We start from the raw sequence: 16,928 nt of genomic DNA, 5'->3' as shown, positions 1-16,928 counted from the left end.
CAGGAGAAAGAAGAAAGATTACGTCAATATTAAAATTACTAACGTCGTGATGGATTTATGAAACATGAAATGTATTCCTATACGATAAATATCAACGGCTAACAGGCCGTTGTAAATTAAATAAAATGTATTGTTTCTAGTGCCAACTTTTCTCAGATTCTAGTAGTTTATGGAATAAAGTTTTATAGATATTAATAATCTGCAGAATTCCTCGAGAAAACATGTTCAAACTATCAGTCTCTCAGTCAGTGCTAAAAGGTGGACTGAGAAATTACCTCCATTACCTCTCCCCCCCGTCCCTGAGAACCCCACCCCCAGTATTTTTTTGCTGCGGCTTCCCTATTTCAATAAACTACCCTTCGCCACTGGCATTTATTCTTATGAACTACCTACAATATGATGGCCTATAATTATATTATCTTTATTATAAACAAATAAGTTAACTCCAACATTAATGATATCGTGAATCCCTGTCAAAGCTATTTTCGCGTATTTTAATAAAATTGATACTTTTGAGATAAATATAATAAAAACGTCAGAAATAGACATACTACTTGTATCTTCAGATACCTTCTGGCAGGCAACGGTAGAACATGACTTCCTACTAGTTTAACCATGAACTATTTGCCTTTCGTATCGGCCATGCCAATATCGGCTTACATAATAAAAAATAATTCGGAATATAGGTACTCTTTCGAACACAGTTCATTGTTTGTATTACGAATTCATATAAATATGCAGATTCAATTGAAAATTTACTGGAACTGATAATTGTAATTTACATGAATCGGGGATATTTTTCTATGGTTCAGTATTCAATAGGTAAAACGGAATCCTTTTACCGATACTTTGCTGTCCGTACAGACAAAAGTATCATCAAATCAAACAAACTAATCCGGTTTTAAGCAGCCAACATGATTTTAAAATTAAATCCAAGAAGCCTGAACATTATAAAAAAGAGACAAATGTATTACACCTAGACAGAAAGAAACTGTATAATACTCTAGATACACCAACTCCGACAGAGAGCAAAAGTCATGGGGTACCTGGACTTCTGTTAGGGAGGAACACAAATTACAGTTATATTGAAGATTCACGTATGTACAAAAAGCCTGAACATTATAAAAAAGAGAAAAATGTATCACACCTAGACAGAAAGAAACTCTATAATACTCTAGATATACCAACTCCGACAGAGAGCAAAAGTCATGGGGTACCTGGACACCTGTAAGGGAGGAACACAAATAACAGTATTGAAGATTCACATGTGTACAATCGAGTACCTACTGGTAATATATGACGTTCTGGATTGGTGGATTGAACACCGTGATGAACCTGATGAGAATTTAAAGAGACTGGCTGGTATATTCTTTTAAACTTTGGACAGTATGTTTGAGCAATATTACAAGGCCGACTGGTGAATGGAAGAATAAAATACATGCAAAACCTACCACTTTGGAACATAACCGTGGCCCAATGACAATTTGTCCAAACCCTAGAGAAGGAAGAGAGGTCGTTAATTTTAAGTACAATGACATGAGAGGGTACGTATATAATGGTCAGATGCTTATTGAGATAGTGAGCACTTTTTCAACTTTGATAAACTATGTAGATAACAGGACGCCAATGAATCCAGAGGAATGAACAATGACAGAACGATTGAGAAATTCACTGACAGAGGAGCTTCACATAAATTTATTGCACTGTCACGGAATTTTCGAGGATTGGTGGCTTTTAAGAGCTACGATGACACTGACTAATACGACTTAGCGGTTAAACTTACCTACCAAAAAAACAACCGGGTAACGTTGCGTTTCCTTTACTGCTTCAAACTACTGAAAGAATCTCAATAACTTTGTTATTCAATATCGAGTGTCAATATTTTACGTCATTAGACTCAGACCAAGTGTTAATGGCAAGTCAAAGAAAGAGGCTCTCGATACAAGCACCCTTCGTCAATGGGCCATTCTAAATGCTCGACACCGCTCCTCTTAATTGCCACTTGAAAACTGTTGGTTTAATTTCCTTAAAAACATATAAGAATTGAAATAAAAGGGATGATAAAAAATCAGTCTTTTACAGTGCTTTGCTTGTAACCATGTGATCTTCATGCGCTATATTTTAATTTCACCTGTTTCACCTTTCTAGAATATTAAGGATATTGTCAAGCAAAGTGGCCTATATACCATTTTTTTTATTATTTTTTAAATGTTTCCCGATTTCTACGGAGAGTAGCGTAAAACTTAGAAAAATATTACCTAAACATTTGTACAGTTACATACATTTTGTTACAATATAAACACTTAATCGGTCCAACGTGGTTGTAGGTGAGCAAGGTTGAACTACTTTTGAATAAATGGGACATGATGTCTAAAGGTATTTCTATGATTATGTTCATTTAAATAAAGGTACTTTAGTACAATAACCGTTGAACATTGAGTAAACAGGACTCAAATATTCAGATTTTATTTTTGTCACTTTCTTTTAAATAATTATATTCTTTTCATACACAAGACCACGACACTATACACAGAGTCAATAAAGGCAAACGTGAGACAAAATCCACCAAGCGGAAGATCTTTCAAAGTAAAAGTCAAATAGATTATAATATATATAGACTATAATTATTATAATATAGGTCCATAGATAGTTGTGTTCGTTGTATTTAAGAGAAGGGTTATACGATTTTAAAAAATGATTTCCAGTTTCATGTGACCAATGCTCTCCTGGGACGGAAATTGGTTGTCTCAGCAGTTAGTACACTATAGTACAATTTGATTAGGATATATCATGAAAGACTGTCTCCATGAATGATGAAAGATCAGGTCGAGGATCGACAGGTCACTAACTGGGTTTCTGTACCCACTCGCTAAAATTAAATCGAGGGCCAGTTCTTTATTATTAAGCCTAAATCTTTCCTTTCTATTTTATTTTTATGATAAAATATTAAATAGGAATGATATAAAGGTTTTTCCATTTAACATTACAATTGCAAACTTGGATACAGCATGTATGGCACTTTTGTTTTCTCTTTATATTCACTTTGCTTCTGCGATTAATCCGATTACTGAAAAACAGTAAATATTTATGCGTATTTGTTAATAGTACCTTTCTTAAAAATATTTTCCATATTGCATTCTGTAATTCCATTGCAAAAAGACCGTAATCCTGTAACCGTGACCGACATTGTAAAAAACTCAAAAGGCTTGTTGCATGTAAAAATACTCTCTAGGCCGATTATTCAATATGAGTTTGTACACACAAACTATTATTAGGCGGAGAAAAGAGGGAATAAGTAAAATAATAATTATTTTTTCGTTATACGCAAACCTGTGCAGTGCAAGGCTTATGTCTTCCGAACAACGAGAGGCTTAACCTAATCTAAGTGTGCCTAACCTTAACCAGTTCCATCGGAAGTGAATGGTAGACAGACACCGCCCGCTTAGAGATAAAGTTGCCAACTGCTGGCCAACTGCTGGTCTATTCAATATCTGTATCTATTTTTGTTTCTATGTTGGCTACTCACACAAGTATAAAAATATCGATATCTAGAATTTCACCATAATATCAATTAAGTTTGTAAGTATAGTATGATACGTTCGGAAGCAAATTCACAACTGAGGCCTAAGGCTCATAGTTCAATAAGTGGAAGCTGAAAAGCTTTACCTGTTATTACGTATATCGACTGTGACCTCGACCTAACGCACGAGGTTGACACCATGTAAAAAACCATGTAAAATGTCGACAAGGCTATCGATGTGCCGATATTCGTGACGGTCAATGGTCTAATGACCAAGAGCGTCGAACAACATCTCATGAGGCTCTCGTTAGGTGCCTCAGTAAGGGACCGAATCAGATGGCGGTACTCCTTGAAACGACTCGTATTGTCAGGAGATTTCTGTATCTGGAGCCCTAAGCACCGGTATCTCAGAACCTGTTCTCGATATCAGAATCAGTATAAAATGAACGAATTCACTTGGCTAAACTACTTTATCATAACCAATTCAGAAACCGATACTAATGCATAGGTACCCAGCTTCATGACACCAATAATTCACAGACAAATATGTCAGTTTCGAGGCAACGCATAGGACAACAAAACTGACCAATGTTTATTATTTAACCTGCATAAAAAAGAGTATAGCGATCGAAATTGTCAGATGTCTCTTATCGTAACTCTGCCGCAGTTCCGTCTACGAAAGCCTTTGTAGATACATCAAAGTTAATTCCACGTATGGCAGCTACGTTTTGAAAGGTGCATTTTCGGATGAATTGCTCCATTTCCTCGAAATCATAACAACATAATACAGCGTAGAAATTAGCCGAGCCAACACCCCCGTGACATTTGCAAGATTAAAGGGGAGGTGGAGAGACCCTCGACATCTAATCAAGAAAGTGCATCGTAGCGCATAAACCGAGAACCTGTTAGCGATATAGATATATCTATCTTATTATAAATTAACGAGTAGTAAACTTCCGCAGATAAAAATAGGAAGCGGCTGCATACAAAATAATACGATGTTTAGTAATTGAGTTCTGCAAAATGTATCTTAACATTGATGAGAAATAGTAAAATTGATAACATATTGTTATCCCTTAAAACAACGTATTCCAAAATGAAATAATTTAGGGTCACAATTTGTATAAGTGACTGCCTAAAATGTAATTGTTTTCAAAGCCAATTGGTAGTATTAACTATTCTTCGTAGGTAACTTAAAAAAAAAATTGTTTGCATAAATACTGAACGTCTCCTGCGTAGAAAAAATCTGACTTCAATAACTTCAGTTTGTCATAATGGTAATAGTAATACCCTTATAGATATTTTTAATCTTTCTTTTTATTAAATTGAAAAAAAAACATACACGATTATTTGGTTTCTCTCAACATTTGAGAAGTTTTAGTTTGTTGTACCTAACTGTTTTAGTTTGATATAACTGTTTTGTTTTTGATACTTATTTAAATATTGTTAAGTAAGTATTGTTAAATATTGTTCGTCCCATCGGGTTATGAGAGTGAAGGAACAGGGAGTGCACCTGTGTCTGCGCAAATGCTTGTGCACTATAACATGTCCTGCGCAGCTGGCTGATCTCCTTAAAATGAGAACAGCCGCCGTGGCCGAAAAAGGCCGTGGAGGCAAATATTGTTTTTTTTTTCTCATATCTGTTTAAACATTGTTCTTGGCGCGAATCTATACATAGATAAAGTGTGGGAACTGTTTTGGATTAAGTGTTGTTTATTTGATTGTAATTATTATTGTATAATATCTGTTTGTTTCCCAAATAAAAATGAATAAAACACACATAATCTTATTTTTATCAAGTTTTCATACGGCCCGGACCAAACGCGTAATTCAACTGAAAAGATACTGGTATGCAAACCACTGGAACTGTCCACAAAATTCTTATACGCTACTAGGGGCCGCAGTACGTACCGCAGGCTACGTATAAAGTCCACCTTTTTATTTACAAAACAATATATAAATGAAGAACCACTCGACCGATTTTGTGCAAACTTCATATAAGTCATCTACTAGTTAGTCAGAACAAAACCTAAACATTTGGTTTGGATTGGTGAAACCGTTCTCAAGTGCGACCGTTCTTGAATTATACAATTACTTACAACGAAAAGTAATCTATACTAATATTATAAAGCTGAGGAGTTTGTCTGTTTGTTTGCTTGAACTTGCTAATCTCACAAATTCCGGGTCCGATTTGAAAAATCTTTTATTGTTAGATAGACCACTTAACGAGGAACGCTATAGACTTTTTATCCGGGTTCGTGCAGAATTTCCCACGGGACACGGATGAAACCGCTGGCACAACTTAGTTTTTATATAAAACTAGTGGCCTGCGGCTCGTGCTACGCTATGTGTAGGTAAGTCCACCATTTATTTACAGAAAACTTTTTACAAAAAAATAAAACCGACTCCCAAAAACACTGAAAAGCAAAAAAAAATAACTATTCTTAGGTGCATCGGCCTAGAAGTCAGTGTCTAATGGATGTTCCTGAGTTTACACGCCACCGATGGTTTTATTTTTTTGTAAAAAGTTTTTTATTTTTGGCTTTTCAGTGACAAGCATAGTTGTCACTATCCGCATTTGTGAAAAGTTCTCATCAATACGAGTAATATAAGTCCAAACACGAGGTAGTTTACAAATTTAGTCGTCGAGTTCCCTCGACCTTCTCCGGTCTCCATCATCAGGTCAGCTCCAAACCTTCACAGTTGCAAAGGTCTCGTCAATACATATAATATAAGCCCAAACACGAGGTAGTTTACATATTCAGTTGTCGAGTTCCCTCGACCTTCTCTCGTCTCCATCATCAGGTCAGCTCCAAACCTTCACTGTTGCATTGTGTAATCAGACGTACACCTCATTGTCAAGTTTTTAACCTATGCACGCCAACAATTTTCGAAAGTTGCCCTCGATTTCTCAGGGTTTCCATCATCAGATCCTGACCTGGTGATTGTGGGACCACCTGGAAGGTATACCCTATCAAACAAAAAAAAATTTTGCAAATCGGTCCAGGCGTCTTCGAATAATCGGTAAGCATACATAAAAAAAAGATCCCGACGAATTGAGAACCTCCTCCTTTTTGGGAAGTCGATTAAACATGTGATAAATGAAGAACCACCGGACCGATTTTGTGCACACTTCATATAAACCATCCACTAAATGTCCGAAGCAAAGCCGAAATATTTGGTTCGAATAGGTGAACCCGTTCTCAAGTTATAAAATTACAACGAAAAGTGTCGATAATATAAAAGTGATATAGGTATGATATAAAGGATTTAACAGACGCTGCACTCCGGCTCGCACCTAACTTCCCTTTATTAGTTCCATCAAGTATTCGTCGCAATTCAGGAACTTTTTTCACCACTTTATTTCTACAGAGGCGAACCGAGTTAGGTTTCGAAGCCAACATGGAAAAAGTTGTCTGTCGGTTGGGCGAGTGAGACACCGCAGACACGGTTTGTGATACTGACCCCAGAAGAACTTTTGTAGAGAGATTTATGTAAATATGCGTACTGAACTGCGTAAGTAAATACTAGGAAATAACCGAATTTAGAACAATTGTATAAATTATGTATATGGATAATTTGGGTAATCTTTTGGTTTTCACAGAAGCCTGTTTATTTTGTAGACGTAAAAATAAAGTACCTACTGCCCGATATTTCGTGTAAGTTAATCAGACAATCTTAAGTTCATTAATTAATACTAACAACTTATTTCAAATTATATATTTTAAATGTATATAAACTATTATTTAATAATAAAATTATTAATATCATTTGACTTTCAAATTTTTATCTGGGTGCTGAAAGCAGTTTACTCGGACGCGGCTGAAACCACAGAGGATAGCTATTTTCTATATTTACAAACAAAAGAGGAAATAATTTTAACTAAGGTAGTTATAAAAAAAAATCAAATAAAATCAACAGTAGTTTCGAAAGCAGTGTTGTCGCCAGCACGACTTACTTCCAATATATGAAGTGTAATAAGAATGTAAACCTTAGTTTTAAGTGCAAGTCACGATTACTGATGACGCAGGCATATAGAACATGGAAGTAAGTAGAAATAGAATCAAATTAGACTGTACGCAGAATCAAGCTGATCTGAATGGCCGTGGGCGGTTCTGTTTAGGGGCACCGAAATAGACGGCTGTAAATAGTCTCATGTGTCGCTCGAGTAAGCTATTCTAAGCCCGAATCAGGAATTCCCGTGTTCATGAAATAAATGCAAAAGGACATCCAAAACAATAAAGGATTGAAGATACACACGAAAATAGTTTATCGTAGACGACGACGATTGTACGACTACTGATTGTTACTTAATTTGCACGCCGCTTTTTCGCGCTTTATTTCAAAATGTAACGAACAGTTATATTTTTCAACATTTACCATTGTTGTTCCAATTGGCTATGTAGGAACTATCAACAGAGTTACAATTATGTTTAAACAGACAACTGATAACACTGAGAGCGAAAATATTATACATATCTACAGTATCCAGTACCTAGGTACCTACATTGTTTTCATTATAGCTAATGTTTGTTAAAGAACAATTATAAAGGTACCGACAGATTTCCTGCGAAACTGGCCTGTTTCTACATTTATTTAAATGTTACGTATGTGTTGTATTATGTGGTAGTATCTCATCAACCGGGAAAAGGTCCAAGCTATCGGTGGAAAGCCACCGGTAACAGAAACTTCATTATAAAGTATTCTACGCTAAGATGCCTTATGCCAAAGCAGCGTCTACTTTCGATTAAAAAGACATCGACCGAAACTTAAAATATCAATCAAGCTATTAGTGATACTAACATAGAATAAAGTTCCTATATACTAACAAGTTTTGTATTTAATAATATATATGTTAGTCTATACGGTACATATTTGTGGGTCAGTGTAGCCTGAAAGTGATGGTATTTTTAACCGACTTCCCAAAAAGGAGGAGGTTCTCAATTCGGCCGGTATGTTTTTTTTTTTTCTATGTATGTACATCGATTACTCCGAGGTTTATAGACCGATTTACGTGATTCTTTTTTTGTTCGACTCAGAATAGCTGCCAGTTGGTCCCATAGTATCAGGTCAGGATCTGATGATGGAAACCCTGAGAAATCGAGGGCAACCTTCGAAAGTTGTAGGCATACATAGGGTAAAAACTTGACACTCAGGTGTACGCCTAAAAGCACTATTCAACAGTGAAGATTTGGAGCTGACCTGATGATGGAGCCCAGAGAGGGCCGAGGGAACTCGACAACTGAATATGTAAACTACCTCGTGTTTGGGCTTAAATTATTTGTCGACCTTTGCAACAGTGAAGGTTTGGAGCTGACCTGATGATGGAGACCAGAGAAAGTCGAGGGAACTCGACTACTGAATATAGTAAAATACCTCGTATTTGGACTTATATTCTTTGTATTGATAAGAACTTCCCACTTATATGGATAGTGACAACTATTCGTTTCACTGAAAAGCTGTAAATAAAATCGGCATCGGCCTAGAAGTCGGTGGCAAAATTAGCTTAGTAACATCCATTGGACACCGACTTCTAGGCCGATGCACCTAAAATTAGTTTTTTTTTTGCTTTTTAGTGTTTTGGGAAGTCGGTTTAATTTTTTTGTAAATAAGTTTTTTATGGTATTGCAACTGTCAAGGTCGGGAAGATCAAAACTGTAGTTTGCATACATTCTTCATGAAGCCATTTGAATACTCATAGTTTCCTACTTTTTCAAGAGTTTATTCTCAAATATTACAAAATATCTAATGGCACTCATCGACCTAGTATCGCTGCAAATATTCCTAAACTCAGGTAGGTATTCGTATTTATTGACGAACTACATATAAAATGACGGAATAGAATCGCCCAGTGTAAATAATAGCTATTCTAATTAATTTATCAATTGCTTATTTAAACAAATATCCGCTTAACATTGCAAAAGATATAATCAACAATATTATTACTGACCAAATATTATAACGTTTCACGAACGAAAAAGATTTGATCTGTTTGTCACATTGATAAAGGTACTCTCTCCCTCTCTCTCCTCTTAACGCTTACAGACTCATTTTTTGTTGTTTATTGCACTTCGTAGTCAGATGAGGCATGACACTATTCACTCACTATTTAACACTTTCATTTTATTTTTCTAAAGAAAAGTCTATTTTAAACAATAACGCAACGACAAAAAACGATTACAATGTGGGCCTAATGGCGGTCTCAATTTCTCCAATATTGTTCTCTTATTGTCCGGTTTGATTTGTAAATACCTAATTGAAAATATACAAAACTGATTTTACAATCAACGACAGAAACATAATTTAATTTGTCAATAAAATACGGTACATATAAGTAGATTCTCATCTCCCAACGAATATTAAGGTGGGCTGAAAATACACTTTTTCTCGCTTGAATTATATTAATAAACAAGATACTAAGCTTATAAAACCTTGGCCTACAACCCTTTTCCTTATTAGCTTATTAGCGAGGGATTAACATCGAGGTCATGTTATAAACAAATCAGACGCGCGTCGAGCAATGTGAACTCTCGGCTTTCAGAGATTTACACGCACGCTATGGCTTCTCAAGTGCGTGCAGGGTGTGCGCGATATCATGCGATGAGATCAAATATCACGGCTCGAACCTGGTGATAGAGCTGAAGATACTCACGCGGCATGGTCGGCATGAGGCAACCAGGCAATCGCAAGAGACAGCACTAGCGCGATGCTGTGCACGCCGCGCGGACGGCTCGTATGCATGTTTTGCGGGTCCGCGTGCGCCCTTGCGGACGCTGGCTGCCGGCAGCCGCGTATCAGCCTGCCGGCGGACTGGCGTGTTCTTATAGCCCCTCAGGCGTCAAGACCCCGCGCCTGCGCCCCAGCAACTATCGACCGCAGCCCGGCCGCCTCCTTCCGCTCGCTACGACTACGCTCAGATCCTCACTGGGAGCCTTATTGAGCGACAAACGCTCTAAACGCTCTATCTTGACACTGGCATGATATGACTCTATGCCACCGCACATGTTTTATTAAAACTTTAATAATTTATCTTTTTTTACTTCCAGCTAAAAATATAGCTCATTTAAAAATGTATATATATTTGTATTTCAAATAAGTACAAAAAACATTATCTTGTATATAAAAATGAATTGCTGTTCGTTAGTTTGACTAAAACTCGAGTATGCTGGTCTAATTTGGCTTTTTTTGGTTTTAACATGTAGGTATGTAAAAGTCCAGGGAAACTTAAAATGATACGAAGTTCGCGAGATCAGCTGGTTTCAAATAAATACAGTTGTGTTTCGGAAGGGTGATCGTAGATATATAGTACTAGCTTTCGCCCGCGGTTTTACCCGCATCCCGTAGCCGGATGGTGACAAAACCTTCTCCCGGGTCTAAGTTACCTCCCCTCTAATTTTCAGCCAAATCGGTCAAGCCGTTTTCATGTTATGTGGTGACAACGGAAAGCGGGTTTCATTTATATATATATTAGATTTTTAACCGCTATCTAAACAATTGAACACAGTTGTTTGTCAAATTTAATATAGACACACAAATATAAATATCGAACCAGTACGATTTAGATTCACCCACGGATACGTAGAGCTTTGATAATTTTCTTAATAAAAAAAATGTATCGGAGTTAATGAATAAAATATATTTTGAAATGTGCTCTTGATGTCGAATTTGAACCATTAAATAAAAAGAAATTATAAAAATATAGATATGTTTATTTTTAAGTAAGGAAGTAGTTATGTACATGGGGAAGTACAAAATCTTGGACGAAGCACGTAATGGAGTACTTAAGGAAATACATGGGGGTAGTACATAATAGAATACGTAGGGTATTATATAACGGAGTACGTAAGGTGTACATAATGGAGAAGATACATAGGGATACACAGAGAACTTCTTTCATATTTATTCTCATCCAGGCTCTTCCTCTTTCGAAAGACATGGTTGGCTCGGGGCGCCTCCGCCATTTGATTCCAGGTCACTGCCGCGAGAGGAGTCGTGTGATGACAATTCGAAAACACGTGACGGGTATAAGGGATGGCACGTTAAACTGTAGGTCCCGGCTGTCATCGAAGATCCTTGGCAGTCACTATGGGTAGTCAGAAGCAAGTAAATCTGACGCCAGTCTAACCATGGGGTAACTGGGTTGAGAAAATCAGATAAGCAGTCGCTCCTTGTTAAACACTGGTTCTCGGCTGAATCCGGTTAGACTAGAAGCCGACCCCAACATAGTTGGAAAAAGGCTCGGAGGATGATGATAATGTGTCGAGTATGAGTTCGGTTGCTTAGCAACTGTCTTCTTTGTGCATGTGCATGTAAGTACAAGAGCAATTAATTTTCTCTCGGAATTAACGCTACATATTTTACTTAACATTTTATAACATAAATCTTCCACATGCTGCCAAACTTTTTTACAAAAAAATTAAACGACTTACAAAAACACTAAAAAGTCAAATAAAACTAATTTTAAGTGCATCGGCCTAGAAGTCGGTGGCAAAATTTACTTAGGAACATCCATAAGACACCGACTTCTAGGGCGATGCACCTAAAATTAGTTTTTAGGTATTAGCAATTTTATGTAATACATGCGTATTAAACTTGCTGCTCAAAATGGAATGGAATAGAAAAATCATCTGCGAGCCCTGTCTATGATAAGAGGTAAAAGAATGTCATAATCATCATCATGTGATAACCTGCCAAAAATGATCATAAAGACCTACTGAACAATCAGTACAAGGGACCAAATAAAAGCGCAGGCCACACCGCCAGCTTGCGGGCGGGCGGGCGAGGCGGGTGGGCGAAGCGAGCGAAGGAAACTATACAAACTACGCGAAATATTGGCGAGCTAAACTATGGGGTTCACACCTAAAACTACGGACAGACGAACACTACACTGCCATTCAAACCATTACAACGGTTTTGTGGGGCTTAGCACATAAGATGGCTACCTTTGTGATATAAGATAGATAAATAAATAAATAATAATTAATTCGAAAGACGAGCGTCGACCAGTCTACTCGAAACGGGGAGGACTAGCGAACGAACCGGGCGCGCCAACGAGGTGAACGAGGAACTTTGCTAGAATCGTCGGATATTTCGTTAGCTTAAGTCGTTAGGTTAGTCGGTAGCTCGCGGTGTGAACCGAAGTATGTAAAGAGGTGACACGATGTTCACCCGCTTAGCCCGCCCGCTAGCTGGCGGTGTGGCCTGCACTTAAGAACTAAACACACATGCACCCATCCATATAGTACCCAATGGTCACTCGTGAATATAGGAGCTATTGAGCCAGTCGGTAATCAAAACCTATTGAGCTCACAATATACTCAGGGCCAAGCTTTACACCCATTTATAACACGTTGATCAGTACACAATAAACAGATTATTCGCGAAAGGATGTGCCACTTATGCTGGTTAAAGCGTAACATCAAAATTTTACCGAACACTTATTCACTTGACAAAATGTCGCAGAAAATTACCGGGAAACGTCGCTGATCATAATTTATTAGTTTTAAGATTGACATACACCCAGTTGCACAAAGCTCACCATTAAATAAACTTCTAAATAAACATTAACCGTCTTACCACAAAAACTTTTTAACGTCAGTTTAAGACTTGTCTAAAAAAATGACAAATTATGACGTTGACATATGGTTCATTTTGGAGCCACATTTTTTTTAGACAAATGTAAAACAGTGGTTAAAGTTTTTGTAGTAAGGCCATAACCGTCTTACCACAAAAACTTTTAAACGTCAGTTTATGCCTTGTCTAAAAAAATGTCAAATTATGACGTTGACATACGGTTCATTTTGCAGCCAAAATTTTATTAGACAAGTGTAAAACAGGGGTTAAAGTTTTTGTAGTAAGGCCATATATGCTTGAGTTACTTAAGTATGAAGGATGAGTGCTAGCAAGCATGGGGTGGTTGCATATTGTACCTATACTGCAGTATACAAATTTATGTATTATAAATTGGTAATAGGTTATTCTAACCTACAGACAGACATGTGTTGCTGGGGAGTTTGTTGCGCCACTTCTTCTGGTGAAGGGTGGGCGTTTTGGGGGCTGTCTTTTGAAGATTTCTGACGTTCAAGTAGTGCTGTTTTGCACCCTAATTTGAATAAATTACTTTTGATTTTGATTTTTTGATTTTACTAATGGTTCATTATAAATAATTGTCATACATTAGCACTTTTTTTTAGAATTAAGCAAAAAAAATGTAAAAAAAAATATGTACAAAGTGAAGTAATAAACAACAATTTATTATAAATAATGAATTCCTTAACTTAATGATGTTGCACAAAACTCTTTTAGTGACAGTTAATGTGCCTTTAGCTAATGAAATCATAACAACAATATTGCCAGTGACCAAATAGTAATGTTAGGAAATGAATGTTTGATTGATATTGTGTTTACAAAGGAATTTGCGGATTTTTCGTAGATTTGTTGGAAAAAATGGAAAAGAAGAAGAGGTAAAGTACGTCGAGCGAACTATACCGCGGATGAAAAAACATTATTGGCAGAACTCGCGACGAAGTAAGTCTTCGCTGTTTTTTTTTCATACAATGAAAGATAATACAGGTTTTGTCCACGGATCCTCCTAACCAACAACATAAAAAAGTGACCAACTTCCTAAGCTGCAATACTTTTGTATGGAACAACATAATATACGAATTTCTTTTAGAATTTTTATTACAATTCCTTCCCCCGTAATCCAGCACTTCTGTAAGCTCTTCTGCAAGCTGTTTCAAAATTATTTATTTTTCAGATACAAGCATATTATTGACAAGAGAATAGGAGGAATTTAAACAGGCCTGGAGAATTGTGACTAATTAATACAAATGTAATCTATACTAATATTATAAAGCTGAAGAGTTTGTTTGTTTGTTGGTTTGAACGCGCTAATCTCAGGAACTACTGATCCGATTTGAAAATTTCTTTCAGTGTTAGATAGCCCATTTATCGAGGAAGGCTATAGGCTACTTTTTATCCCGGTACGGGAAGTAGTTCCCACGGGATGCGGGTGAAACCGCTGGCAGAAGCTAGTTTATACTAATATTATAAAGCTGAAGAGTTTGTTTGTTTGTTTGTTTGAACGCGCTAATCTCAAGAACTACTGGACCGATTTGAAAAATTCTTTCAGTGTTAGATAGCCCATTTATCGAGGAAGGCTATAGGCTACCTTTTATCTGGGTTCGTGCCGTGGTTCCTACGGGATGCCTGACAGAAGCTAGTTGTAGATATAATGCGCTAGAGGCGTTAGAAAGGCTGAACATTTACAGACACTTTATGATAACATGAAGCAAAAATCAAATTAAAAATGGAAATCATAAAAAAAAGAAATAAATCAGTTTTGCTATTTTAGCTTGTCGCTTGCTAAAAGTCCCATTTTTGCGGATTTTTGTGTTTTGTGCCTTTTTAGATAACTAGATAAATGTAGATGTTTTGTATGATTTTTGAGAAAATAACTACTAAAAAAGCAATTGCTGTTCGCTATAATTTCCTCTGTGATTTGTACAGTTTTATGGTTTGTTATTATGAAGTGAGTATTCATCTTCTATCCAAAAACACACAAAAATCCGCAAAAACTAGACTTTTAACTAATAATAAAAATGTATACGTCTACCTAGACGACTTGTTAAGAAAATATCTTGAATTGATCTCGAAATTCGACTATCTTGAAACGGATTAACTTTTGCCCAGTGTATCCCATGGTAAAATTTGTCCGTATTGACTTATACTATCACCTCATGAAAGGATGCGCACTACTTACAAGTAACCCTGTACATAATATGAATAAAGAAAAACTAATAGAGGAAGTACGAAGATACCCATTTTTTTACGATCTTGGTGATGCAAAGTACAGCGACACAATAAAAAAAGATCAAGCATGGAAGAATATTGCTGGTGTTCTATCTGCAAGTCCTAGGCGTGTTCAAGCGTAACTGTCTTAAAACAATATGAGTTTGCGGTGACAGCAGGCTTACACCTCGCGGCTACCGCGCGGACTGCGTGCTTGCACCTTGCGCACAACGCGTAGTTAGCGCGCTGGCCGTAGTCTAAATTCGAGGCGACAAAGCTGCAGCTGTGCTATTGCGGTGCCGGTATAATGTGCCATGACCTTAAGAGTCCATGCCTATAACCGGTTGTTGTTCTGGTAGAAGTTCACACAGCTGCGCGTGACATTATAACGGTGCAGTGCGTAGATGTTGAGGCGCACACTCTCTATTCCCTTGATGTCATAGTCCGATGGTACGACAATCTGACGCAACCGAAGTTCAGGTTCAGGACCTACAGCTTGACGTGCTCTCCGAGAAGGTTCCCGCCACCTTCCCGATTCCGGGCTGCTTTTGCGAAAGTTTTAGTTTTATTACAGTGCTATAGCCAATAGCCCTTTTCGACAAACAGCAAAACAATATTTTAAACCATTGTTTAAATGTTTTGTTCCATGAAATCAATTTCTGAGCGCAAGTAGTTTAAAGGTATAATCAACACTCGCCAGATTCCTATTTCAGCCGCGAATCTATCGTAGATAGACTGAAAAGTATCGTGTCATTTATCATTATGTCAACCAAAAATTTTCTGTCCAAGGCCAATTTTGTTTGTCCAAACCGTACTGCGCCAAACAAAATTAATTAATTGCAATTTTAATGGCCAACACATTAAGTAAACATATGTCGGCGTTTACCTCAGCTGAGTGTTTAAACAATACATTTAACCAGTAATAATGAAATTGCTCTTGACCTTAACTAGAGTTACCGTTTATGATTTTCCCACGTCCAATTAGTACTTTCTCGTTCTAGGATGCGGGCGCCATTGTGAATTAAAAGGCACGCCATAGAGTTTCAAATGATTTATCTACACATGTACATTGTACATATCGTTGTGTTTAAGAACATGCAAAGTAAGAACTAAACCATCCAATAATTCAACTGGTCGTCCGTCTATGTTGAAATTCTTTTTTTATCTTTTATAACTTTTAAAAATGGATTACCATGTATGTATTATTTTATATAAACTACAATTGTTTGCTGTAGATTTCTCTAACAATATGAATTTTGTAAGCGTGCATCCTACTCAAATGTCCTTCCTGAAGGCATGATTATTGGATAGTAGTGGATAGTGATAGATTGGATAGTTAAGCTCTTGTTGTAGATTTATTGTTGAATTAAATGGAGTCTCAAAATAGTCAAAATAGCGGAGATGCTATAAGGAAGGTAGGTCAGCCTTCTTGTAGGCACTAGAACCACCGAGGCGTTCGGCGTCCTTGTCAGATCAAAACCAATCTTTCAAAGATTGATCTAATTGCTAAGACAAAGCTTTGCTCGTAGATATCGTAGCAGTATCAGAAGATATGTGAATGTTATTTAGTAGGTAACAACAATAACAGGAGTTCAGACAATTAAAAAAATGTAAA

At 36.9% G+C, this 16,928-nt stretch overlaps 1 protein-coding gene across 1 annotated transcript in view; it reads right to left on the bottom strand.

Moving 5' to 3' along the window:
* The window catches only part of LOC124645029 (gamma-aminobutyric acid receptor subunit beta-like), a 34,101-nt gene extending 23,840 nt beyond the window's left edge, over positions 1–10,261 (bottom strand). The window contains exon 1 of the mRNA XM_047184767.1: positions 10,173–10,261. Coding sequence (XP_047040723.1) covers positions 10,173–10,261 — 89 coding nt within the window. The remainder of the gene's footprint in view (positions 1–10,172) is intronic.
* Between the last annotated feature and the right edge of the window lie 6,667 nt (positions 10,262–16,928).

The sequence above is a fragment of the Helicoverpa zea genome, chromosome 31 (genome assembly GCF_022581195.2).
Source record: "Helicoverpa zea isolate HzStark_Cry1AcR chromosome 31, ilHelZeax1.1, whole genome shotgun sequence".
Classification (NCBI taxonomy): Eukaryota; Metazoa; Arthropoda; class Insecta; order Lepidoptera; family Noctuidae; genus Helicoverpa; species Helicoverpa zea.
The sequence above is the reverse complement of the archived record's forward strand: the minus strand, read 5'-3'. Positions and strand labels throughout refer to the sequence as shown.